Here is a 25,234-nt window from a genome sequence, read left to right on the forward strand (position 1 = left end):
TCTCTCTCCAGACCTTTATAATCTTTCCAGACTGATTCTCTCTACCCCTTAAACAATAACACCCCCCGAACACCGCATCCCCATTCCCTGGTAACCACCATTCTATTTTCTTTCTCTATGAATTTGACTAATCTAGTTACCTCATATAAGTGGAATCGTACAGGGAATTCCCTGGCAGTCCAGTGGTTAGGACTCTGCGCCTTCACTGCTGAGGGTGTGGACTCAATCCCTGGTCAGGGAACTAAGATCCCGCAAGCCACACAGCACTGCCAAAAAAAAAAAAAAAAAAGGTGGACTCATACAATATTTGTCTTTTTTGTGTTTGGCTTGTTTCACTTAGCATGTCATTAGGGTTCATCCATGATGTAGCATGTCAGAATTTCATTCCTTTTTAAGGCTAAATAATATTCTATTAAATGCATATACTGCATTTTGTTTATTATTTATCCATTGATAGACACTTGGGTTGTTTCCACCTTTTGTCTATTGTGAATAATGCTGCTATGAACATGGGTATACAAATATTTTGTCAAATCCTTGCTTTCAAATCTTTGGGGTATATACCCAGAATTGGAATTGCTGGATCATATGGCAATTCTATGTTTGACTTTTTGAGGAATTGTCATACTGTTTTCCACAGTGGCTGTCATTTTACATTCCAGCAGCAATGCACAAGGGTTGTGATTTCTCCACATTCTTACCAACACTTGCTATTTTCTATTTTTGATAATAGCCATTCTAATGGGTATGAAGTGGTATATCACTGTGATTTTAATTTACATTCCTCTAATGATTGGTGTACGGGAAGGTTTAAAACTCTGAATTCAATTTTTAAAATTTATATACAACTATACAGGTTATTTCTTCTTGAGTGAAATTTGGTAGGTTGTGTCTCTGAAGGAATTTCTGTTTAATCTAATTGTTGAATTAATCACATAAAGTTGTTCAAAATATTGCCTTATTAATTTTTATGTCTGTAGGATCTGTAGCAATGTTGTCTCTTTCATTCCAGATATTGGTTATTCGTGTTTCTCTTGTTTTCTTCATGAATCCAGCTAGACATTTATCAATTTTATTGCTTTTTACAAAGAACAAGCTTTTGGATTCATTGACTTTTTTCCAGTTCTTTATCTACTTTCTCTTTCATTGATTTATGCCTTTACCTTTGTTATCCTATTTCTTTTCCTTACTTTGGATTTAAAATGCATTTCTTTTTTAAGTTTCTTATTGTGGAAGAATCTTACAGTGGATCACCGGTTTTATACCTTTCTTCTTTTTAATGTAAGCACTTCTACCACATTCTATTGCTCATTCAAACCATTCCTGACACAATGTAGAGGGAACTACACAAGGATGTGAATACCAGGGGGTGGGGATCAGTGGAGGCCATCTTGGAGACTCGCATCTCCAAGTTGATTCTGGGTTCTCTATTATTAGATTTAAAGGCATTACTGATCCTGTTTCTTGTGATTAAGAAGTGAGCATTGATAGTTCATGGTATGCAATAGCAAAACAGCTACTTAAATTATCACCTGTAGACACTATAGTTAAGTGCATGTAGAAGGCAAAGCTTTTGGTAACCAGGTAGTTGCTGCCATAAAACATGTTAGTGAAAGTCTGGGATATAATAGGGTTTATTGATTGTTGTTTCTAAGTGTGCTGGGTAACTTTGGGAAAGAAAATGGTTAGTTCAGGGCTTTGAATTCCCAACTCAAGATCCACCTAAAAAATCTAAAAGATTTTATGACTACCCTAAAAGAAGCCCTTATTACAATATTTCCTTGTTCTGCAATCATAATGCAATTTATTTTTTATTTCATTAATTAATTAATTTGTTTGTTTTATTTTTGGCTGTGTTGGGTCTTCGTTGCTGTGCACGGGCTTTCTCTAGTTGCGGTGAGCAGGGGCTATTCTTCCTTGCAGTGCTTGGGCTTCTCATCATCGTGGCTTCTCTTGTTGCAGAGCATGGGCTCTAGGCGCACGAGCTTCAGTAGTTGTGGCATGTGGGCTCAGTAGTTGTGGCTCATGCGTTCTAGAGCTCAGGCTCAGTAGTTGTGGCGCATGGGCTTAGTTGCTCCATGGCATGTGGGATCTTCCTGGATCAGGGATCAAACCCGTGTCTCCTGCATTGGCAAGCGGATTCCTAAGCACTGTGCCACCAGGGAAGTCAGACGTTTAAAGTTTTTATTACCTCTTTTGGTTTTTTTGCCGTACGCGGGCCTCTCACTGTTGTGGCCTCTCCTGCTGCGGAGTACAGGCTCCAGACGTGCAGGCTCAGCAGCCATGGCTCATGGGCCCAGCCTCTCCGCGGCATGTGGGATCTTCCCGGACCGGGGCACGAACCCGTGTCCCCTGCATCGGCAGGCGGACTCTCAACCACTGCGCCACCAGGGAAGCCCCAGTGATGTTCTTTTAAACTGAAAGAACATCCAGCTAGCCATCTTAAGAGAGTGAAGAGAAAATCAGAGCCATTACTGCAGATGTGACACAGTTGCTAAATATTTCAGGGCTTCTTTAAAATAGATAGATAGATAGATAGATAGATAGATAGATAGATAGATAGATAGGTAGGTAGAGTTTTCCTTCAAAGAAAAAAGGCCAACATAGTTGAGTGTGAGGACTCTATTTTACCTGTATGGGTACCCCCCTAAACCCTGCTCTTGTTTTTAAGCAGGATGGGAATATCTTACCCCAGCATCTTTAAATGTTCTCTTTATTTTCTTCTGAATAGCCTGTAATATTCCTTTGCCTTTACAATTTATATACTTAACTGATAGATGTCCAAAGATCTTTCTTTCTGAAACTATGATTGCCCTTTCTATGTTGATAAAACTCTTATTTCAGGAAATTTAAACTGCTTTCCATGACTGTGATACTTCTTTTAGGTCTATCAAAATCCCTTTCATTATTATTGAACTGTAGTAGCTGTGCTTCACTGATGAACAGGAACGTTTCTTTCTTTCTTTTATTGATAGAAACTGGTTGAGTAATTTATTAACACACCATTTTGCTGATGCTTTATATGTGAATGTGGACCATAAGAACAGTCCTTATAAAATCTGTTTTGCTCCTTTTTTCCTGCTCTTATAGAATAAAGATATTCAGCCTATAAAATTTCCAATTATACATCAGCAAGAAGTGAAGATTTATTTTCCCATCAGGCTTACACCCAACTTTCTGGCATTTCCTCATCATCCCATGGGAATGTTATATCGTTATAAAGTACAGGTATGATGTCTTATAATGAGAATTCACAAAGAAATGTCAGTTTCTCTGATAGCTTAATTTATTGAAGGTTAATGTTAAATCTTATTTCCCCCTAATCCTAGCAGTATAACTCAGTTTTGGGTGACAACCAAATCATGCCCTTGAATACTGTCATCCTAAGAATACTTGGTGTACTTTCCTTCTCTTCCATATATCCTTTCCTTGTGAGTTTTATAAAGTTTTGTCAAGCTCCCCTGTGCTCTTTTTTGACATTTTGTGATACTGCCATTACATAATCCCCCTTTAGTATTACCCTTCCCCATTTAGTTACTTTAATATAGCATCACAGTTTCTTAATGTTCCAGAAATAATTTATTGTATAGTTTTATTATTTCCTAAACTTTATTTCACCAGATTTTACATCTTCAGTTAAATTCCAATTTTCTTCCTATACTAATTAAATATAAGGGTGTATTTTTTTCATAGGTAGAGGGTGGCAGTGGCAATTTCACCTGGACCTCTTCTAATGAAACAGTGGCCATGGTAACCACTAAAGGAGTGGTGACGACAGCTGGTCAGGTCAGGGGGAACAGCACTGTTTTGGCCCGAGATGTACAAAATCCTTTTCGATATGGGGAAATTAAGGTAAGCACCTCTCCAAAAAACGTTCATATCTCCTCTGAGACATTACTGTCTAAATTTAAGTACAGTAACACGTTAAAATTTTTTTTTTCTTTTTCAAGTTGGCTGTTTTAAAATGATCCTCAGGACTTCCCTAGTGGTCCAGTGGTTAAGACTCTGCGCTTCCAAGGCAGGGGGCATGGGTTTGATCCCTAGTCAGGGAACTAAGATCCCCTGCTGTCAACAATGGGAAGCCAACACAGATTTTTCCTAAAGTCAATAATATGGTAAACACAAAGAAAGAAAACTACAGGCCAATATCACTGATGAACATAGATGCAAAAATCCTCAACAAAATACTAGCAAACAGAATCCAACAGCACATTAAAAGGATCATACACCATGATCAAGTGGGGTTTATTCCAGGAATGCAAGGATTCTTCAATACATGCAAATCAATCAACGTGATACACCATATTAACAAATTGAAGGAGAAAAAGCATATGATCATACTACAGATGCAGAGAAAGCTTTTGACAAAATTCAACACCCATTTATGATAAAAACCCTGCAGAAAGTAGGCATAGAGGGAAATTTCCTCAACATAATAAAAGGCCATATATGACAAACCCACAGCCAACATCATCCTCAATGGTGAAAAACTGAAACCATTTCCACTAAGATCAGGAACAAGACAAGGTTGCCCACTCTCACCACTCTTATTCAAAAGTTTTGGAAGTTCTAGCCACAGCAATCAGAGAAGAAAAAGAAATAAAAGGAATCCAAATCAGAAAAGAAGAAGTAAAACTGTCACTGTTTGCAGATGACATTATACTAGACATAGAGAATCCTAAAGATGCTACCAGGAAACCACTAGAGCTAATCAATGAATTTGGTAAAGTAGCAGGATACAAAATTAATGCACAGAAATCTCTGGCATTCTTATACACTAATGATGAAAAATCTGAAAGTGAAATTAAGAAAACACTCCCATTTACCACTGCAACAAAAAATAAAATATCTAGGAATAAACCTACCTAAGGAGACAAAAGACCTGTATGCAGAAAATTATAAGACACTGATGAAAGAAATTAAAGATTATACAAATAGATGGAGAGATATACCATGTTCTTGGATTGGAAGAATCAACATTGTGAAAAAGACTCTACTACCCAAAGCAATCTACAGATTCAATGCAATCCCTATCAAACTACCACTGGCATTTTTTACAGAATTAGAACAAAAAATTTCACAATTTTTATGGAAACACAAAAGACCCCGAATAGCCAAAGCAATCTTGAGAACGAAAAATGGAGCTAGTGGAATCAGGCTCCCTGACTTCAGACTATACTACAAAGCTACAGTAATCAAGACAGTATGGTACTGGCACAAAAACAGAAAGATAGATCAATAGAACAGGATAGAAAGCCCAGAGATAAACCCATGCACATATGGTCACCTTATTTTTGATAAAGGAGGCAAGAATATACAGTGGAGGGCTTCCCTGGTGGCGCAGTGGTTGAGAGTCTGCCTGCCGATGCAGGGGATGCGGGTTCGTGCCCCGGTCCGGGAAGATCCCACATGCCGTGGAGCAGCTGGGCCCGTGAGCCATGGCTGCTGGGCCTGCGCATCCGGAGCCTGTGCTCTGCAGCAGGAGAGGCCACAACAGTGAGAGGCCCGTGTAGCGCAAACCCCCCCCCAAAAAAAAAAAACCAAAAAAGAATATACAGTGGAGAAAAGACAGCCTCTTCAATAAGTGGTGCTGGGAAAACTGGACAGGTACATGTAAAATATGAAATTAGAACACTCCCTAACACCATACACAAAAATAAACTCAAAATGGATTAAAGACCTAAATGTAAGGCCAGACAGTATCAAACTCTTAGAGGAAAACATAGGCAGAACATTCTATAACATAAATCACAGCAAGATCCTTTTTGACCCACCTCCTAGAGGAATGGAAATAAAAACAAAAATAAACAAATGGGACCTAATGAAACTTCAAAGCTTTTGCACAGCAAAGGAAACCATAAACAAGACCAAAAGACAAACCTCAGAATGGGAGAAAATATTTGCAAATGAAGCAACTGACAAAGGATTAATCGCCAAAATTTACAAGCAGCTCATGCAGCTCAATAACAAAAAAACAAACAACCCAATCCAAAAATGGGCAGAAGACCTAAATAGACATTTCTCCAAAGAAGATATACAGATTGTCAACAAACACATGAAAGAATGCTCAACATCATTAATCATTAGAGAAATGCAAATCAAAACTACAATGAGATATCATCTCACACCAGTCAGAATGGCCATCATCAAAAAATCTAGAAACAGTAAATGCTGGAGAGGGTGTGGAGAAAAGGTAATGCTCTTGCACTGTTGGTGGGAATGTAAATTGATACAGCCACTATGGAGAACAGTATGGAGGTTCCTTAAAAAACTAAAAATAGGGGGCTTCCCTGGTGGCGCAGTGGTTGGGAGTCCGCCTGCCAATGCGGGGGACACGGGTTCGTGCCCCGGGCCGGGAAGATCCCACATGCGGCGGAGCTGCTGGACCCGTGAGCCATGGCCGCTGAGCCTGTGCGTCCGGAGCCTATGCTCCGCAACGGGAGAGGCCACAACAGTGAGAGGCCCGCGTACCACAAAAAAAAGAAATGCTTTCTTTTATTCTAAGACTTTCCTAACATAACTTTCTTGAAAGATTAATTTTATTCCCCTCCAGATATGTGTTCTGAAACTGAACAAAATGAAAATGTTACCATTTCATGCTGATGTAGAGATTGGCCAGATTATAGAAATCCCCATTGCCATGTATCATGTAAATAAGGAAACCAAAGAGGCCATCGCGTTCACAGACTGCTCTCATTTATCCTTGGATTTGAACATGGATAAGCAAGGAGTCTTCACTCTTCTCAAAGAAGGTAAGAGTAGGCTTTTTATTTTTTCCTTTCTTTGTCTTTGAATTAAAGGACCAATCAACAATTCAGAAACTATGAATTACAGTCTAAATTCACACATTGGGGATTCCCTAGTGGTCCAGTGGTAGGGACACTGGGCTTTCACTGCCAAGGGCCCGGTTTCAGTCCCTGGTCGGGGAACTAAGATCCCACGAACCGCGCGGTATGGCCAAAAAAATTAAAAATTAAATTTAGATATTACCTTTCTTTATAATACTTTTATTTATTCTGTCAACTGCCTGTATTAGGTGTTACAATATGATGTAGAAACAAAGGCACAAAAATTGAATAACATGTCCAGGGTTCATTGTGGCCAGACAATATCAGTTTTTAGTCATATTAAAGGCTTCTCTTTCCAGCCTCAAGCTCTTCTTTCTTTCTTTCTTTCGTTCTTTCTTTCTTTAATATATGTACTACACCTCTTTCTAAGAGGACTGTATTGCCATTTAATGTCTGTATATATTAAATTTATTCTGAAAAAGAAAATACCTTTTTAATAAGAAAAGAATATGAATAAACTATCCATATGGATCAATATCATTTACCGTTATGGAACTTCATATTTTATCCTGATCACCACTGTTTTTTCATCAATAATAATGACAGTAGTACCATCTAACATTTGTTTAGCATTTCTATTTCATAGGCTCTGTTCTGAATACTTTTCATATACTAACTCATTTAATTCTCACAATACATCTATAAGGTTGATATCAACTTGGACTTCTCTTTTGCCCTTGTTAATTATACTATACAATATCTCTCACCTCTCCTCTGTTCTTAGGCTGTCTCTCCCCATTTTTAGGCCCTCATTATCTCTCACTGAGAATTTAACGACATCCTCCTAACTGTTCTTGCCTTTGATAATCATGGCTACCAGATAGACCTTCATGAAGCTCAATTTCAAAATTAATTTTCCTGCTCAAAAATTTTGAGAGGTGGACTTCCCTGGTGGCGGCTTGTTAAGAATCTGCCTGCCAATGCAGGGGACACGGGTTCGAGCCCTGGTCCGGGAAGATCCCACATGCCGTGGAGCAAGTAAGCCTGTGTGCCACAACTACTGAGCCTGCGCTCTAGAGCCCGCAAGCCACAACTACTGAGCCCACATGCCACAACTACTGAAGCCTGCGCACCTAGAGCCTGTGCTCCGCAACAAGAGAAGCAACCACAATGAGAAGCCCCCGCACCGCAACGAAGAGTAGCCCCTGCTCGCCACAACTAGAGAAAGCCCGTGCACAGCAACAAAGACCCAAAACAGCCAAAAATAAAAATTAATTAATTATTTTAAAAAGTATACAATTCAATTAAAAAAAAAAATTTGAGAGGCTTCTCCCTGCCCGTGGACAACAGCCAAAATCCTTTTAGTTTAGTATTAAAGGCCCTCTACAGTGTAACCCAACCTACTTTTTGGAGCTTCATGCTTTGGCTTCATGTATGGCTCTAGCTAAACTAACTACTTTAGTTAAAATTTCCCATAAATCTCTTTCATATACTCATTTGTATCTCATTTATATTTCTATCTTTGTTCATTTATTTGTCAGCTTAAGATACTCTCTTCTGCATATCTAAACCTTTCTTGATCTCTCCAGCTAAAAGTAATCATTCTGTTTTCTAGACTTCTATAATGCTTATCATTTTCTACTAATAGTTTAATTTATGTAAATGTTCACCCTCCCCTTCTAAACTATATATGCCTTGAGGTCAGGATCTTTGCTCATATTTGTATCCTCACCATACATAGAACTGTGTCTTACATGATATATATCTGTTAATAGAAGGAACATTATTTTATATCAACTTAATATAAATAATTGGGGTCTAGTAGTGTGTGAGATTAAGAATTTTTTAAAATATTAAAATTCTTGTATTTCTATAGACTGATTTCCTTGAGGACCGATGGCTTATTACCCTACTGAAGTCAAGGTTTTTGATTTGCAGGTGTTCAAAGACCAGGACCAACACACTGTTCCAGTGTACATATAGCAGCCAAATCTCTGGGCCATACTTTGGTAACAGTTAGTGTGACTGAATATGAAGAGTATTTGGAGAGCAGTGCCACATTTGCTGCTTATGAACCCCTAAAGGTGAGATATTTCACGCTAAAGAACTGCCATATCTTTTCATGGACCCCACCATGTCCACTTGGGGGCTTCCTACCTATCTGTGATCTCTATTAAAGATCAGTGATATTTATGTTCTCTTTACTTACCACTCTCTTGTTTTTAGACCCACAACTCCCTCATCAAATCTGAGTATCAGGGAGTTTATGCTATCATGTTTCAGCCACAGGAATATTTATAAGTTGTATCAGCAAGTTTTATTATTTATTTATTTATTTATTTGGGGGTGGGGCTGTGTCGGCTCTTAGTTGTGGTACATGGGCTCTTTGTTGCAGTGTACAGGCTTCTCTCTAGTTGTGGCGGGTGGCACGCGCGGGTTTAATTGCGCCGCGGCATGTGGGATCTTAGTTCCCCAAACAGGGATCAAACCTGTGTCCCCTGCATTGGAAGGCGGATTCTTTTTTTTTTTTTTAAATAAATTTATTTATTTATTTTTGGCTGCCTTGGGTCTTTGTTGCTGTGTGCGGGCTTTCTCTAGTTGTGGTGAGTGGGGGCTACTCTTCATTGTGGTGCGCGGGCTTCTCATCGTGGTGGCTTCTGTTATTGCAGAGAACGGGCTCTGGGGCGCACGGGCTTCAGTAGTTGTGGCACGCGGGCTCAGCAGTTGTGACTCTTGGGCTCTAGAGCGCAGGCTCAGTAGTTGTGGCATGTGGGATCTTCCCAGACCAGGGCTCGAACTCGTGTCCCCTGCATTGGCAGGCGGATTCTTAGCCACTGTGCCACCAGGGAAGCCCCTGGAAGGCAGATTCTTTACCACTGGACCACCAGGGAAGTCCCAACAAGTTTTAGATATTTTGCTTTCTTTCCTCTTTTTTTTTCTCTTTTTTACTGAGATATAAAAAACATATAGTAAAGTACACTAATCTTAAGGTACTATTTTTTTTGTTTGTTTGGCTGCACCAGGTCTTAGTTGCAGGATCTTTAGTTGCGGCACGCGAACTCTTAGTTGCAGCATGTGGAATCTAGTTCCCTGACCAGGGATCAAACCCGGGCCCCCTGCATTGGGAACGCGGAGTCTTAGCCACTGGACCACCAGGGAAGTCTCTTAAGGGACTGTTTGAATTTTCACATATGTACGTATCTTTGTAACACCACCTGGAAGAAGATACAGAATATTAGTATACTCTCTTTTGAAGAACTCTGAAAGAAAACCTTCCACCCTAGGGAGGGAAGTCAATCATCTTTTACCCTTTATACTTACAAATTTTCAGCACAACAGTCATCATTTTGGCCCCCAAGGATTGGTCCATTATAATTGGGATATTACGACAGGTGGCAGTTCAAAATAAAAGTAGATAGGGACTTCCCTGGTGGTCCAGTGGGTAGGACTCCATGCTCCCAATGCAGGGGGCCCAGATTCAATCCCTGGTCTGGGAACTAGATCCCCACATGCATGCCATAACTAAGAAGTCCACATGCTGCAACTGAAGATCCCGCACGCCGCAACGAAGATCCTGCGTGCTGCAACTAAGAGCAGCCTAAATAAGTAAATAAATAATTTTAAAAATAAAAAGATAAAAGTAGATAGAGGGGTTCCCTGGTGGCGCAGTGGTTGAGAGTCCGCCTGCTGATGCAGGGGACACGGGTTCGTGCCCTGGTCTGGGAAGATCCCACATGCCGGGGAGCGGCTAGGCCTGTGAGCCATGGCCGCTGAGCCTGTGCGTCCGGAGCCTGTGCTCCGGAACAGGAGAGGCCACAACAGTGAGAGGCCCGCGTACCGCAAAAAAAAAAAAAAAAAAAAAAAGTAGATAGAGCCTGGCATACTTTCTATATATTTGAGTCCTTCAGGAGCTAAAATTGATGTCTAGGGGCTTCCCTGGTGGCACAGTGGTTAAGAATCCACCTGCTGATGCAGGGGACACGGGTTTGAGCCCTGGTCCGGGAAGATCCCACATGCCGCAGAGCAACTAAGCCTGTGAGCCACAAGTGTTGAGCCTGCGCTCTATAGCCTGTGAGCCACAACTACTGAAGCCCGCGCGCCTAGAGCCTGTTCTCGTCAACAAGAGAAGCCACCGCAATGAGAAGCCCGCGCACCGCAACGAAGAGTAGCCCCCACTCGCCGCAACCAGAGAAAAGCCCGCACGCAGCAACGAAGACCCAACCCAGCCAAAAATAATAGAAAGTAAAATAAAATTTTAAAAATAAACAACAAAAAAAATTGATGTCTACAAGTTCTTGCTGATACATATTGACAAATACTGACTCAGTGCCTCTTAGGATGAGGAGGCATCCACAGGGAAAAAGTTGTCAATGAAAGAAGCAAGGTAAGCTATTAATATTAAAAAGATAACTTGTTCATTAATATTTGCATTTTGGGCTTCCCTGGTGGCGCAGTGGTTGAGAGTCCACCTGCCGATACAGGGGACACGGGTTTGTGCCCCGGTCCGGGAAGATCCCACGCGCCACGGAGCGGCTGGGCCTGTGAGCCGTGAACGTTGGGCCTGCGCATCCGGAACCTGTGCTCTGCAACGGGAGAGGCCACAGCAGTGAGAGGCCTGCGTACCGAAAAAAAAAAAATATATATATATATATATATATATATTTGCATTTTAAGTTGGCCTCATTGTACATTGTGCAGCCTAAGTATTAAACATATGGTTTGAGCATATTTCACTCATCCTCTTAGTGGATGAATCATCCTACTTGCCTAATTAAGTGAAAGTGCTAGGCTGCAACCCCTGGTCATTTCATGAGGTTTTTTCTTAGTTTTATCATTATCCTTACCCTAATTTTATATTTATTGAATGTCCCACAAATCAGATCTCCCCTGAATGAAAACTATCCTTAAAGGAAAGGAAGTAAGATGATGATTTTCTTTTTCTACCTAGTACTTTGGTCATGTATCTTTTTCTTTAGCTGCTGAAAAATATATGTATGTTTTACTTTTGCTATCAATCTTATGTTTCGGTACATGGTATATAGTTCTCAATTTGTCCTTTTATACATCATTTCAATTCAGTTGATCTGATTAATTTTGGACTATATACATCTAGGAAAAAGGAATAACTCCAGTTTTGCTTTCTCAGAAAGCCTTCCATGAAGCCTCTGACTAGTTTAATTTCTTCTATTTGAGGCTTGTTTGGCACTCTGTACTGTGCTTTTTTGTAACACTCATTATACTCTTTACCTACTTCAAATCTGTCTTTTCCAGACTATTAGCTCCACTGTGAGGCAGGACCATATTTTGGCTTTCTATTACTGTATCACCAGTGGGCCATCAATGAATATTTGTTAAATTGAATTATATATACATTTTTAAGAGAATACTGCCATTAGACATAGGAATGTTTAATGTTAATAGTATTCAATATTAAATGTGATTGACTAGTTCAGGAAAGAAATATTAAAACATGGTTTGCTTACATTTTCAGAACGATTGCTTCAACTCTATACTTCATTTTGTCACTTAGTCACTGTTGTAGACACTGTGTACCATACAAAAAAACCCCTACACTTTGAGAATACTTCATTCCCCAAAAACCAGTTTCCTCATCTATAAGTAGGATACAACTCCTCTGTTTACTGGAGTGAATAATACCTGTCTTGACTACCTCTTAGGTGAGAGTTCTTTGAGAAACAAATGAACTGTATAGATGTATTATTTTCATATTTTTAGCGCAGGAGTTCTTTGATACTTTAGTAAAATATCCATTTAAAATTCTTATGTAATATGGTGACAGATGGTACCTAGACTTATTGTGGTGACCATTTTGTAGTGTATAAAAATATCAAATCATTATGTTACACACCTGAGACAAGTGTAATATTATATGCCAGTTATACTTCAATTTTTTAAAAAAGAGAAAAATGAAAAATGTTTATGCACTTATTTATCAATACTTTTTATGTGCACAGCATTGTACTAAATCCCACTGAGGAAGAGAGATTCTTTCAAAAATTTGGGGTATAAGATACTCTTTTCTCTTAAGAAGTTTACATAACTAGACAGTGTAACAAGAATTATTAGATGTATATATATGAATATGTGACATATTTAAATAGCATTAGGGGATAAACAAGTATACAAATTAATGGTAGAGATAATTACTATAAGAGCTTAGAGGATGCAGACGTGGTTGTGGTCTGGAATGATTAGACATAAATTAATGGATTCTCTTGACACATGAGTTAGGCTGAATGATAGGTGGGATCTAAATTAGTACAGAGGTTGAGAAGCATTCCAAGTAAGAGACATAACATATGTTTCCTAATTTGGGAATTAAGTCTAATGTCATTTACATTATAGTTATATAACCAGTTTTTCACTTTAGAAAACTGTTGAATTCTCTAACTAATCAGGGGTTAATTTCTTTAAATGCCATCAGGCTCTAAACCCTGTGGAAGTGGCACTGGTGACATGGCACTCTGTAAAGGAAATGATATTTGAAGGGGGCCCTCGTCCATGGATCTTGGAGCCCTCACGATTCTTTTTGGAGCTGAGCATGGAGAAGACAGAGAAAATTAGAATAACACAAGTCCGGCTGCCAGCTCAGAGAAAACAGAATCAGTACATCTATCGGGTCCTGTGCCTGGATTTAGGGGAACAAGTACGGAAATGATCTTTTTCTAACATTTCTTTTAGCAATAATACTCCAAATCTTTTGTACTTCTAGCCATTCCTTTTCAGATTCTAATGGATTTAGTTTATGTACTAGATGGGAAAATTCTAATTATTGATTAAAAGATCTTTTTTTTTTAAAGCTTACTATTCTTTAAATGTACACCAAAGGTTTTGGTTTACTCATCTGAGAATTCTAACAGTTCACCAACCAAATGGTTCAAGATTTTTTTGTAGTAGGGGGCTTATTTCAATCATTTTATCACTATAATTCATTTCCTGTTGCCTAGACTAGAGGATATATAGTTTTCCACCTCCAAAGAATGTGAGGAAGGGAAATTTAAAGTGTCATCTATGGTTATCAATTTTGAAGAATGAGTTAGATCTGTGTTGATAAGAGTAATTAGTATATTGCGCTTTATCAGTTTAATTAGTTTTGATTATTTTTAGAGGTAGTGATGGCTTTATCCATAGCTGCACCCTGCTTCTACCAAAACCAGTAGCAAAGGTTTTCAGTTTGACCAGGATTGAGAATTTAAAGTATGACTATGAGGCATAGCCCAGCTAACCAGCCCCCAGGGAATTCATGTATGATTTTAACTTAATAAGAACTGTGCTGTAATCAATTGAGCTTCATTTTAATATCTCTAGTGTACTGTATTGTATATATGACTAGCTATTAGTGATTTCAATCCTAATTACCCCCTTTTGAAGCTCTCTAGCTTCTTTTTGTTTTCACATTGTTATTCATTAGTATTTCCACCAGAAATGAGTTGAAACACAAATTAGTTTTTCCACTTTTTGCCAACTGGTAACAAAAGATTTGGTGGAGGAAAAGACTGAAGTAATTGGTCAGTTAGATTTTTTTAATGTTCCCTTTGTTTCTATGATACCCTTGTTTCTCTTAGCACAGATAATTAAGAACTATAGTGTCTTTAAGGGATTTGCCTGATTATAATGTCCAAAGGGACTCTATACTGGAATTTGAATAATTCGAACACGTTTAGATTGGCACAACTGACATCAAGTGTCTACCCACAATTATCTCTTGCCCTTGTGTTTTCTTAAAGATTCTGACATTCCAAATTGGAAATCATCCAGGTGTCCTGAACCCTAGTCCAGCTGTAGAAGTTGTGCAGGTACGCTTCATATGTGCCCACCCTGCCAGCATATCAGTAACTCCGGTATATAAGGTGCCAGCTGGTGCCCAGCCATGTCCTCTGCCACAGCATAACAAACAACTGGTGAGTACAGTGTCTCCAACTAATTTACATTTTCTCTAACCTGCTTTAAGATAAATGGTCTGAAATGTAGCTTTTGTCTTATTGAAGTTAAGGAAACTCTTTTATTTGTTATCCAATCTCTGATAGTGTCTGAGAAGTGGTGATTCAATTAGGTTAGAGTTGGCTATACTTAGTGACACTTAGTGACTTTGCTTGTTGTACTTAGGTACATAGTCAGCTTGTAACTATGACAATAGGCAATTGAGAACTCTCTAAATAACGTCCAAATTGGTTTGCTAGTATCCTTCCCTACTAAATCTTTTATTAGCATTATTAGTAACTTATAGGATTTACCTCTACTCCAAACCCATATGAAGAATAATGATAAGCAATAGCATAGCTAGAAGGTAGGCAACAGGAAATGAGGAATAAATGAGTTATCTAACCTAGAAACTAGAACATCAGACTACACACTAAATGAGGTTAACTATGATTCCAAGCATGGGAAAATAGAAGTCATTTCTTAGCCTTTGCAGAATAGAACAATCCATTAATTATTCCCATTTTACAGATGAAGAAACTGAGGATCCTAGAAGTTGAGTAATTTTCCCAAGGTCATAAAGCTAGAAAGTAGCATTTTCCATCTGACTCCAAAGCACACATTATTAACTTCCTTGCTATACTGCCTTTTTATTATAAAAGAACTTATGAGATGTTGCAGTTTAGGAACTCATTTTTTTTTCAGAACCAAATTCAACATTAAATACTGTTATTTGAACTTTATAAATTATTCACTTTTTAAAAAAGCACTTAGATGGAGCAGAATAGAAGTTATCTCTATAATGGCATTGTCATTCAATATCTTTTTTTTCATTTGAAATAATTTAAGTTTCCAGGAAAAGTACAACTTTTTCCTGGAACCATTTAAGAGTAAGTTACAAACATGATCCTCCATACTTTAGCATTTATTTCTTTTTTTGTATTTGAGTATAATTCACATACCATAAAATTCACCTGTTTAAAAGTGTACAAGTAATATTGTTAACTAAGCTCTACTTCAATTTTAAAAAGTGTGCAAATCAGAGCTGTGCAACCATCACCACCATCTACCTTCAGAACATCTTCATTTCCCCAAAAAGAAACACCACACCCATTAGCAGTCACTTCCCACTTCCCCCTCCCCTAAGTCCCTGAAAACCACTAATATACTTTCTTTCTCTATAGATTTGCCTATTCTGGACACTTCATATAAATGGAATCATACAATATATGGTGTTTACATGTAGCTTCTCGCATTTAGCATGTTTTTAAGATTCATCCAGGTTGTAGAATGAATCACTACTGCATTATTTTTTTAAGGCTGAGTTCTGTTATATAGATATACTACATTTTATCCGTCCATTTGTCAGTTGATAGATATATGGGTGGTTCCCATTTTTTGGCTCTTATGAATAATGCTACAATGAACATTCATGCACAAATTTCTGTGTGAATATATCTTCAGCTCTCTTGAGTATATATTTAGGAGTGGAAGTGCTGGGTCATATGGTAACTCTATGTTTAGCCTTTTGAAGAACTTCCAGCTGTTTTCCAAAATGGCTACCTCATTTTACATTTCCGTTACCAACGTATGAGAATTCCAATTTCTCCACATTTGCCAATACTTGTTAATGTTTGTCATTTTGATTATGTCCTTCCTAATGTGTGAGAAGTGGTATGTTATAGTGGTTTTGATTTACATTTCTCAATGACTTATGACATTGTGCACCTTTCCATGTGCTTATTGGCCAGTTGTATATCTTCTTTGGAGAATGTCTATTCCAATCTTATGGGTTTTTCATCTTTTATTATTGTTATACAAGTTCTTCATGTATCCTAAATACAAGTCTTTTTGAGATACGTGATTTTCAAAACTTTTCTTCCATCTTATGGATTGTCTTTCACTTTCTTTTTTGATTGTTTTGCAATTTTTAATTGAAGTATATTTGATTTACAATGCTGTGTTAATTATTGCTGTACAGCAAAGTGACTCAGTTATACATATATATACATTCTTTTTTTTTATTTTTTATTGGACATACATATGCATTCTTTTTCATATTCTTTTCCATTAAGGTTTATCACAGGATATTGAATATCGTTCCCTGTACTATACAGTAGGGCTTTCTTGTTTATCCATTCTATATATACCAGTTTGCATCTGCTAATCCCAAACTGCCAATCCATCCATCTCCCACCCCCTCCCCCTTGGCAACCACCAGTCTATTAAAAATATGGAATGCTTCACGAATTTGCGGGTCAGCCTTGTGCAAGGGCTATGCTAATCTTCTCTGTATCATTCCAATTTTAGTATATGTGCTGCTGAAGCGAGTACTTTCACTTTCTTTTTTTAAACTTTCACTTTCTTGATGGTGTATTTTGAAGCACAAAAGGTTTTATTTAACAATATCCAATTCATCACTTCTGTTGTTGTTTTTGTTTGTATTTTTCATGTTATATCTAAGAAACCATTGTCTAATCCAAGGGCATGAGTATTTACGCTTTTGACTTCTTCTAAGAGTTTTGTAGTTTTAGTCCTTACATTTAGGCCTCTAATCCATTTTGAGTTTATTTTTGTATATCGTGTGAAGTTGGAGTCCATCTTCATTCTTTTGCATGTGGATATCCAGTTGATCCAGCACCATCTATTAAAAAGATTATTCCTTCTCCTTTGAATCATCTTGGCACTCTTGTTGAAAATCTATTAACCATAAATGTGAGGATTTATTCCTGGGCTCACAAATCTCTTCAATTAATCCATACGTCTGTCCTTATGCCAGTACCATACTATCTTGATTACTGTAGCTTTGTGGTAAGTTTTGAAATTGGGAAGTATGTGTCCTCCAACTCTATTCTTCTTTTTCAATATTGTTTTGGCTATTCTGAGTCCCTTGCATTTGCATATGAATTTTAGGATTCCTTTGTCAATTTCTGCAAAGAAACTAGCAGGGTTTTTTTGTTTGTTTTTTTGGTTTTATTGCAGTACGCGGGCCTCACAATGCTGTGGCCTCTCCCATTGCGGAGCACAGGCTCCGGACGCGCAGGCTCAGTGGCCATGGCTCACGGGCCTAGCCGCTCCGTGGCATGTGGGATCTTCCGGGACCGGGGCACGAACCCGTGTCCCCTGCATTGGCAGGCGGACTCTCAACCACTGCGCCACCAGGGAAGCCCCTAGCAGGGGTTTTGACAGGAATTTCATTGAATCTGTAGATTCATTTGGAGAGCATTACCATCTTAACAATATTGTCTTCTGATTCATGAACGTGAGCTATCTTTCCATTTATTTAGGGTTTCTTTAATTTCATTCAACAATTTTTGTAGTTTAGAGCAGTGGTCCCCAAGCTTTTTGGCACCAGGGACTGGTTTTGTGGAAGACAATTTTTCCACAGATGGGGTTGAGAGGGTGTGTGGGGGGATGTTTCAGGCAGTAATGCGAGCGATGGTTCAGTCGGTAACGTGAGCGATGGGGAGCGGCAGATGAAGTTTTGCTCCCTTGCCCGCCTCTCACCTCCTGCTGTGCGGCCCGGTTCCAAACAGGCCGCGGACCGGTACTGGTCCGTGGCCCAGGGGTTGGGAACACCTGGTTTAGAGTATACACTTGCACTCCTTTTGTTAGATTTATTCCTAAATATTTTATTCTTTTTGATGCTATCATAAAGATAATTATTTATTTCATTTTCAGATTGTTGCTCTTGTATAGAAATACAGCTGATTTTTGCATGTTAATCTTGTATCTTACAACACTGCTGACCTCATTTATTAGATCTAATAGTTTTTTTGGTGGGTTCCTTAGGGTTTTCTATACACAAGATAATGTCATCTGAAAATAGAGACAGTCAGACTTCTTCTCCCTTTCCAATCTGGATGCCTTCTTTTTGTCTTCTTGACTAGTTTCCCTAGCTAGAACCCCCAGCACAATGTTCAGTAGAAGTGGCAAGGACAGACATCTTGTCTTATGACTGATCTTAGGGGCAAAGCTTCCAATCTATAACTATTAAGTATGATATTGGATGTGGATTTTCATAGATGCCCTATATAGGTTGAGGAAGTTTAGTCTGTGAAATGTTTTTATCACCAAAGAGTTTCACGTTTTGTTCAATGTTCTTTCTGTATCTGTTGAGATGATTGTGTGTTTTTCTCCCTTTTATTCTATTAATATGGTGTGTTACATTGATTGATTTTCATGTGTTGAACCAACCCTGCATTCCTGGGATAAATTCCATTTGTTTATCCTGTATAAACCTTTTTATATACTCCTTCAGCTTGCTAGTATTTGGTAGAGGATTTTTGCATCTATATTCAGAAGAGATTTTAATCTGTAGTTTTACTTTCTTGTGGTATCTTTGGTTTGGTATCAGAGTAATACTGGCCTCACAGAATGAGTTGGGAAGTATTAACTTCCCTTCTACTTGTTTGAAGAGTTTGTGAAGAATTGGTATTCATTACTCTTTAAACATTTGGTACAATTCACCAGTGAAGCTATCTGGGCCTAGGATTTTTGTTGTGGGATGTTGTGTTGTTTTTTTAAATTACTTATTCAATCTCTTTACATGTTATAGATCTAGTCAGATTTTTTATTTCTTATTGAGTCAGTTTTGCTTGCTTGTATATTTTGAATTTTCCTATTTCATTTAGGCTTCATTTAGGTCCTCAGAGTTTTTGTGTCCAGAACTTTTATAGGGGTTTTATTACATAAACATGATTATTAAATCATTGACCACATGTTTAAACTTGACTTCTAACCCCCCTCCCCTCCCTGGAGGTCAGGTTGGTATCACCTGGCTCAAAGTCCCATCACTATAATCACATGGCTGGTTTTTCTAGCATGACCAGCCCCCATCCTGAGTCACCTTATAAGTATAAACTCAAGTGTGATCCAAGGGGTCCATCATGAATAACAGATACACTCCTATCACTCAGGAAATTCCAAGGGTTTAGGGTTGCTTCTCAAGAACTGGGGACAAAGACCAGCCAATTTCTTTCTTTTATTTATTTATTTATGGCTGCATTGGGTCTTCGTTGCTGCACGCGTGCTTTCTCTACTTGCAGCGAGTAGGGGCTACTCTTCATTGTGGTGCATAGGCTTCTCATTGTGGTGGCTTCTCTTGTTGCGGAGCACGGGCTCTAGGCATGCAGACTTCAGTAGTTGTGGCACGCGGGCTCAGTAGTTGTGGACATGGGCTCTAGAGCGCAGGCTCAGTAGTTGTGGCTCATGGGCTACTTGCTCCACGGCATGTGGGATCTTCCCGGACCAGGGTACGAACCCATGTCCCCTGCATTGGCAGGCGGATTCTTAACCACTGCGCCACCAGGGAAGTCTGTCAAGATCAAATTTAGATCAAAAATTTAAAAGAGGTATAAAAGACGTTCTGGGGGACATTTGGGGAAATTGAAATATTGACTATACAGTGTGTAACACTGAATTAATGTTAATATTCTTATGTGTGATAATGTAGTTTTTGCTACTCATTCTTAGGAAATGCATGCTGAAATATTTAGGGGTAAAGTGCCATGATACCTAAATCATTTGGAAAAAAAAAAAGACACACACACATACAAATACGGACACAGAGAGTATGAAAGTAGAGGGAGAGATAGAGAAAGCAAATGGTGGATTGAGATGAAGTATATATAGGTATTCACTCTACCATTCTTTTATGGTATTCACTATACCATATCTGTACCTTTGAAAACTGTCAAAGAAAAAATATTGGGAGAAAACATGATCCCTGGCTTCAGGAATGTCTTACCACCTCTTAAACTATTGTTTATTTTCTTTTTTTACTTTTTATTTTAATACAGATTCCTGTATCAAGCCTGAGAGACACAGTCCTGGAACTGGTAGTGTTTGATCAACACAGGAGAAAGTTTGATAATTTCAGTTCACTGATGCTAGAATGGAAATCCTCAAATGAAACACTAGCTCATTTTGAAAATTACAATTCAATGGAGATGGTAGCAAAGGATGATGGCAGTGGGCAGACCCGGCTACATGGTATTGTAAATATTTATGAACCCTTTCATATATCTACTAAATGGTTCTGCACTAAATATTTCCTTGTGGGTGACAGTCTATTTATCCTGTCTCACCTTTCACCTTCGATCTTCGTATTTTTTAGAAAACATAAAGGTAGATTCCCTTGTTTGCAAAGCTAGGGCCTAGAGTCCAACGTTTCTCACAAGAACACAAAATTAATTTTAAAATGTATTGGTTACCTATTATTTACCTAAAACTTTGGAAATATTATTCATTTGTTAGGCTGTGTTTATTGAGTGGCTACTACATGTAAAGCCGTCTGCTAGGCACTTGGAGATATAATGGTAAATGAGACACTCACAGCTTTTGCCCTCATAGACTTACAGTCCAGTTGGGGAAACTGGACTTTAAACATTACATTGTGTTAGGTGTTTTGAAGGGCAAATATGGGATTCATTAAGAGCTTATAACAGGAGAACCTAACCTAGTTTAGATCAGAGAAGACTGCCCTAAGAAAGTTGCATGTACTCTGAGACCTGAAGAGATGGCAGAAAGAGGAAATAGAGAGAAAGAACTAAATAAGTGAAGTGAGACTGACTTAGAGATGGGGCAAGAGGCACAAGATGAGGTTCTAAGAGGGCAACAAGCCCTCAGGGGCAGTAGCCCATCAAGCCTTTGCTTGTATCACATTTGCTGAGGTCCTATTCTCCAAAGCAAGTCACCTGGCCAAAACCAGAGTCAAGGTAGGCCAGGACTACTCAAGAGCATGGATACCATCAGGCATGATTCACCACAAGACATTAATATAACAATCTAGGGCTTCCCTGGTGGCGCAGTGGTTGAGAGTCCGCCTGCCGATGCAGGGGATGCAGGTTCGTGCCCCGGTCCGGGAAGATCCCACGTGCCGTGGAGCAGCTGGGCCCTGCGCATCCGGAGCCTGTTGCTCTGCAACAGGAGAGGCCACAACAGTGAGAGGCCCACGTACTGCAAAAAATAAAAAAATAAATAAAAAAAATAACAATCTACCACAAATCAATCCCAAAAGTAAAGAAGACAGTGGCACAAAGGGTAACTTTTAGGTTTCTGGTATGAGTATTTGGTAACTATTCTTTTCTTCTAACTTTTTATTTTATATCGGAGTATAGTTGATTAATAATGTGTTAGTTTCAGGTGTACAGCAGAGTGATTTAGTTATACATATACATGTGTCTGTTCTTTTTCAAATTCTTTTCCCATTTAGATAACTATTCAATTCAATAAGAAACATTAAAGAAATAAGATTTAAGCTTTCCCTTACCCACAGGGAGTTTATACTCAGGACAAGTTTAAGGGCTTAACTAGAGAATATGATAACATAATATTAATATGTATATGATACTATAACACCAGAATACCAATAATATGATACAGTTAATGTAAAAAGTGGTAGGGAAGAAAGAGATGCTCCTTATATCTGTAACAATCAATCACCAAATACCATCCATTCTATTTTCTAAAGGTTTTCTCTCTTCCTCTCTAACTTTATCACTAATGTCCTCATAACCTCTATCCTACATCACCATAGTAGCCTCCTAACTGATCTCAATGTGTCTCTCCTACCCTCTAATCCACCCTCCATACTACTGTCCAGAATGATCTTTCTTTTCTTTTTTAAAAAAATTTATTTATTTATTTATTTTGGCTGCGCCGGGTCTTAGTTGCAGCATGCGGGATCTTTAGTTGCAACATGTGGACTCTTAGTTGTGGCATGCAAATTCTTAGTTGAGGCATGCATGTAGGATCTAGTTCCCTGACCAGGGATCGAACCCGGGCCCCCTGCATTGGGAGCACAGAGTATTACCCACTGGACTACCACGGAAGTCCCCAGAATGATCTTTCTAAAATACAAATCTGGGGACTTCCCTGGTGGTCCAGTGGTAAAGAATCTGCCTTACAATGCAGGGAACATGGGTTCAATCCCTGGTCAGGGAACTAAGATCCCACATGCTGCAGGGCAACTAAGCCCGCAGTGACACGTTGTCATTGTGTCTTTCTGGATAAAGTTCATATGTTGCAGCTTAACATACCGACCCCTGCCTACTTCTTTGGCTTCATTTCTTATTACCACCCACATGTATTCTACATTTTTCTCATACTCAACAATTTTAGATCCTTAACCATGAAAAGTCTTGTCATACCTCTTTCCTTTGCATATGTTTTATTTTCTCTTTACTTGCATCTTCACTAGGCTAAAATCTTCCTCTAGTAATCTAGGAGTTTTCTGTTCCTCTATATTCCCAATCTAAGGAGAATATTCCTTCTTTGTGCTCTTATATATCTGTATTATGTGCTCTGTACATACTTCTATAATAGTACTTATCACACTGTATTGCAGTGGTTGGTTTACCTCTCAGCCACCCTTCTAAGCTGTGGGTTTCTTTGAAGGCAAGAACTGTGTTGTTTTCTTCTTCATCTCTGTATCCTAATTACTTGTCATAGTGCCTAGCATATAGTTAGGCCCTTAATAAATCTTTGTTGAATGAAAGAATGTAACATCATGAGAAAATGCTTTACAGTTTTACGCATGATCATCATGTGTTGAGGATAAAATAAGAGTTGTCCTAAGTAAAGTGGCACATTCATGTTAGTTAAATTAAAAAGAAAGAAAAAAGAATGAATGAGTAAAGCAGGGTCAGATTATGGACAGCTTCAAATACTAGTTTAAGTAGTTTGAATTGCTCTAATAAGGACTAGTTAGCGATTAAAAAAAAATTTTTTTTTTCATTTAAAATTTTTGAGTAAGGGACTGACATGACATTTACATACACAAAACAGATTAGAAGCATGAAAAGTCCCAAAGGACAATCTCTTTATTTCTCACTTTTATTTTTAAATCAAACAAAAATTTTCCCATACCCTCTTGTCAGCTTATTTTTAGACTCACAAACCATTAGAGCTGGAAAGAATTTTAGATTTTGTCTGTCCCAACCCCTCATTTAATAAAGGAACTGAGAAATAAAGTGATTGCCCAAGGTCACATAGGAATATAATTGCAGAGTCAGCATAGAACCCCAGTTTTCTGTTTCTTGTGTATTTCCTTATTCACTGTTTTTTGGGTTTGTTTTTGTTTTTCTCCCTGAAATAAAACACCATTTGGAAAAAATTAGGGCAGATTTTTGGTTTTCTAGAGACACTTTTGTATTCTACATGTTATTGTTTCTCACAGGGTACTTTTTTGCATGTCTCCAGGTCAAAGAATCCTTAAAGTACATCAGATAAAAGGGACTGTACTCATTGGAGTCAATTTTGTGGGCTATTCAGAGAAGGAAAGTCCAAAGGTAAATGGAGACTATTATATAAAAAATATTAATTAACTGAAATTTAAGGCTCCTTAGAAGTCATTTATATAACTGATGTAAATCTGAGAACTATGCACCTCTATGAATCTGTTATCTTTGGCACTTGAAAGAGTACTGGAATCTTCACTCACTGAACTGAGGAATTAAAAGTTTGTATTTACCTTTGTGGTTCTTATTACATTTCTAGGAACTTTCCAACTTGCCCAGATCTGCAGCTGTAGAGCTGCTCCTGGTAGATGATGTAACAGTATCGCCTGAGAATGCTACCATCTATAACCACCCTGATGTGAAGGTAGAAGCTATACAGGTCTAGCTAAATGGAATCATATTGGAGGGGAGAGGTTATTAAAATTAATAGTATAACAATAAAAAAGCTCACTTATGTGTTGAAAATCAGCGATTCACATATATAATGCATATATAATAATTATCCTTAGCAAGTAATACTTTAATAGTCATATTTTGTCTTTTGTCCACTGACCGTAATCTTTTAATTTCATACTCTTTCTTAGGTAAGTAGAAGTTATTTTCTTTGAATTTTTTATAAACCAAAGGGAACAGAATATTGTTTGTCTGATTTTTCCATAGGAAATATTTAGCCTTGTGGAAGGATCTGGTTATTTTTTAGTCAACAGTAGTGAGCAAGACATTGCCACCATCACTTACCTGGAAGCAGAAAGCTCTGTCCAGGTGAGTTCTAGAGATATTCCCAGACTGATGGTCTCAGGTCAAAGCTCATTTTTAGGAGAATGATTGGAAAATTTTTATTGGGTGTCTCAAACTTGTTACAAAAAATAACATTTGTGTCTTTTTCCTTTTTTAACCTACATCATAGATTCTTCAAGAAAAAAAGAAGGTTTTTTTGTTTGTTTTTTTCTGTAACTAGCTACAATATGTGGCAATTTTTGGCTCTGATTGAATGGAAACAGTGTAGGAGACATCTAATTATAAGATTTCCATTAAAAGAAGGTTAATTTTTATAAATTTAAAAGCACAGAACTGTGTGGATAGTTAGATATACTATTGACTTTATAATTTGAGTATATGGTATTTTCAGCCAGGACATGGCAACTTAAAATATTAAGCTGACTCCATAGTCAATATGCCAAGAGATTTGCTTTTAGTTGACTTGTAATAATAAAAAAATATATTATATTAACATACGTATTTATTTCCTTCAAAGAGCTCAAA

The 25,234-nt window shown here is 38.2% G+C and overlaps 1 protein-coding gene and 1 non-coding gene across 2 annotated transcripts in view; one reads left to right on the forward strand and one right to left on the reverse strand.

The window, feature by feature from the left end:
- The window catches only part of NUP210L (nucleoporin 210 like), a 75,177-nt gene that overhangs the window by 19,510 nt on the left and 30,433 nt on the right, over positions 1 to 25,234 (forward strand). Inside the window, exons 9-18 of the mRNA XM_030841909.2 lie at positions 3,091 to 3,228; positions 3,694 to 3,852; positions 6,554 to 6,752; positions 8,727 to 8,872; positions 13,234 to 13,455; positions 14,537 to 14,710; positions 20,531 to 20,723; positions 23,934 to 24,022; positions 24,231 to 24,335; positions 24,632 to 24,733. Coding sequence (XP_030697769.2) covers positions 3,091 to 3,228; positions 3,694 to 3,852; positions 6,554 to 6,752; positions 8,727 to 8,872; positions 13,234 to 13,455; positions 14,537 to 14,710; positions 20,531 to 20,723; positions 23,934 to 24,022; positions 24,231 to 24,335; positions 24,632 to 24,733 — 1,527 coding nt within the window. The remainder of the gene's footprint in view (positions 1 to 3,090; positions 3,229 to 3,693; positions 3,853 to 6,553; positions 6,753 to 8,726; positions 8,873 to 13,233; positions 13,456 to 14,536; positions 14,711 to 20,530; positions 20,724 to 23,933; positions 24,023 to 24,230; positions 24,336 to 24,631; positions 24,734 to 25,234) is intronic.
- Positions 16,957 to 17,063, reverse strand: LOC115844850 (U6 spliceosomal RNA). Its single transcript, XR_004036239.1, has one exon. It is a non-coding gene; the product is annotated as a U6 spliceosomal RNA (small nuclear RNA).

Source organism: Globicephala melas, chromosome 1 (genome assembly GCF_963455315.2).
Source record: "Globicephala melas chromosome 1, mGloMel1.2, whole genome shotgun sequence".
Classification (NCBI taxonomy): domain Eukaryota; kingdom Metazoa; phylum Chordata; class Mammalia; order Artiodactyla; family Delphinidae; genus Globicephala; species Globicephala melas.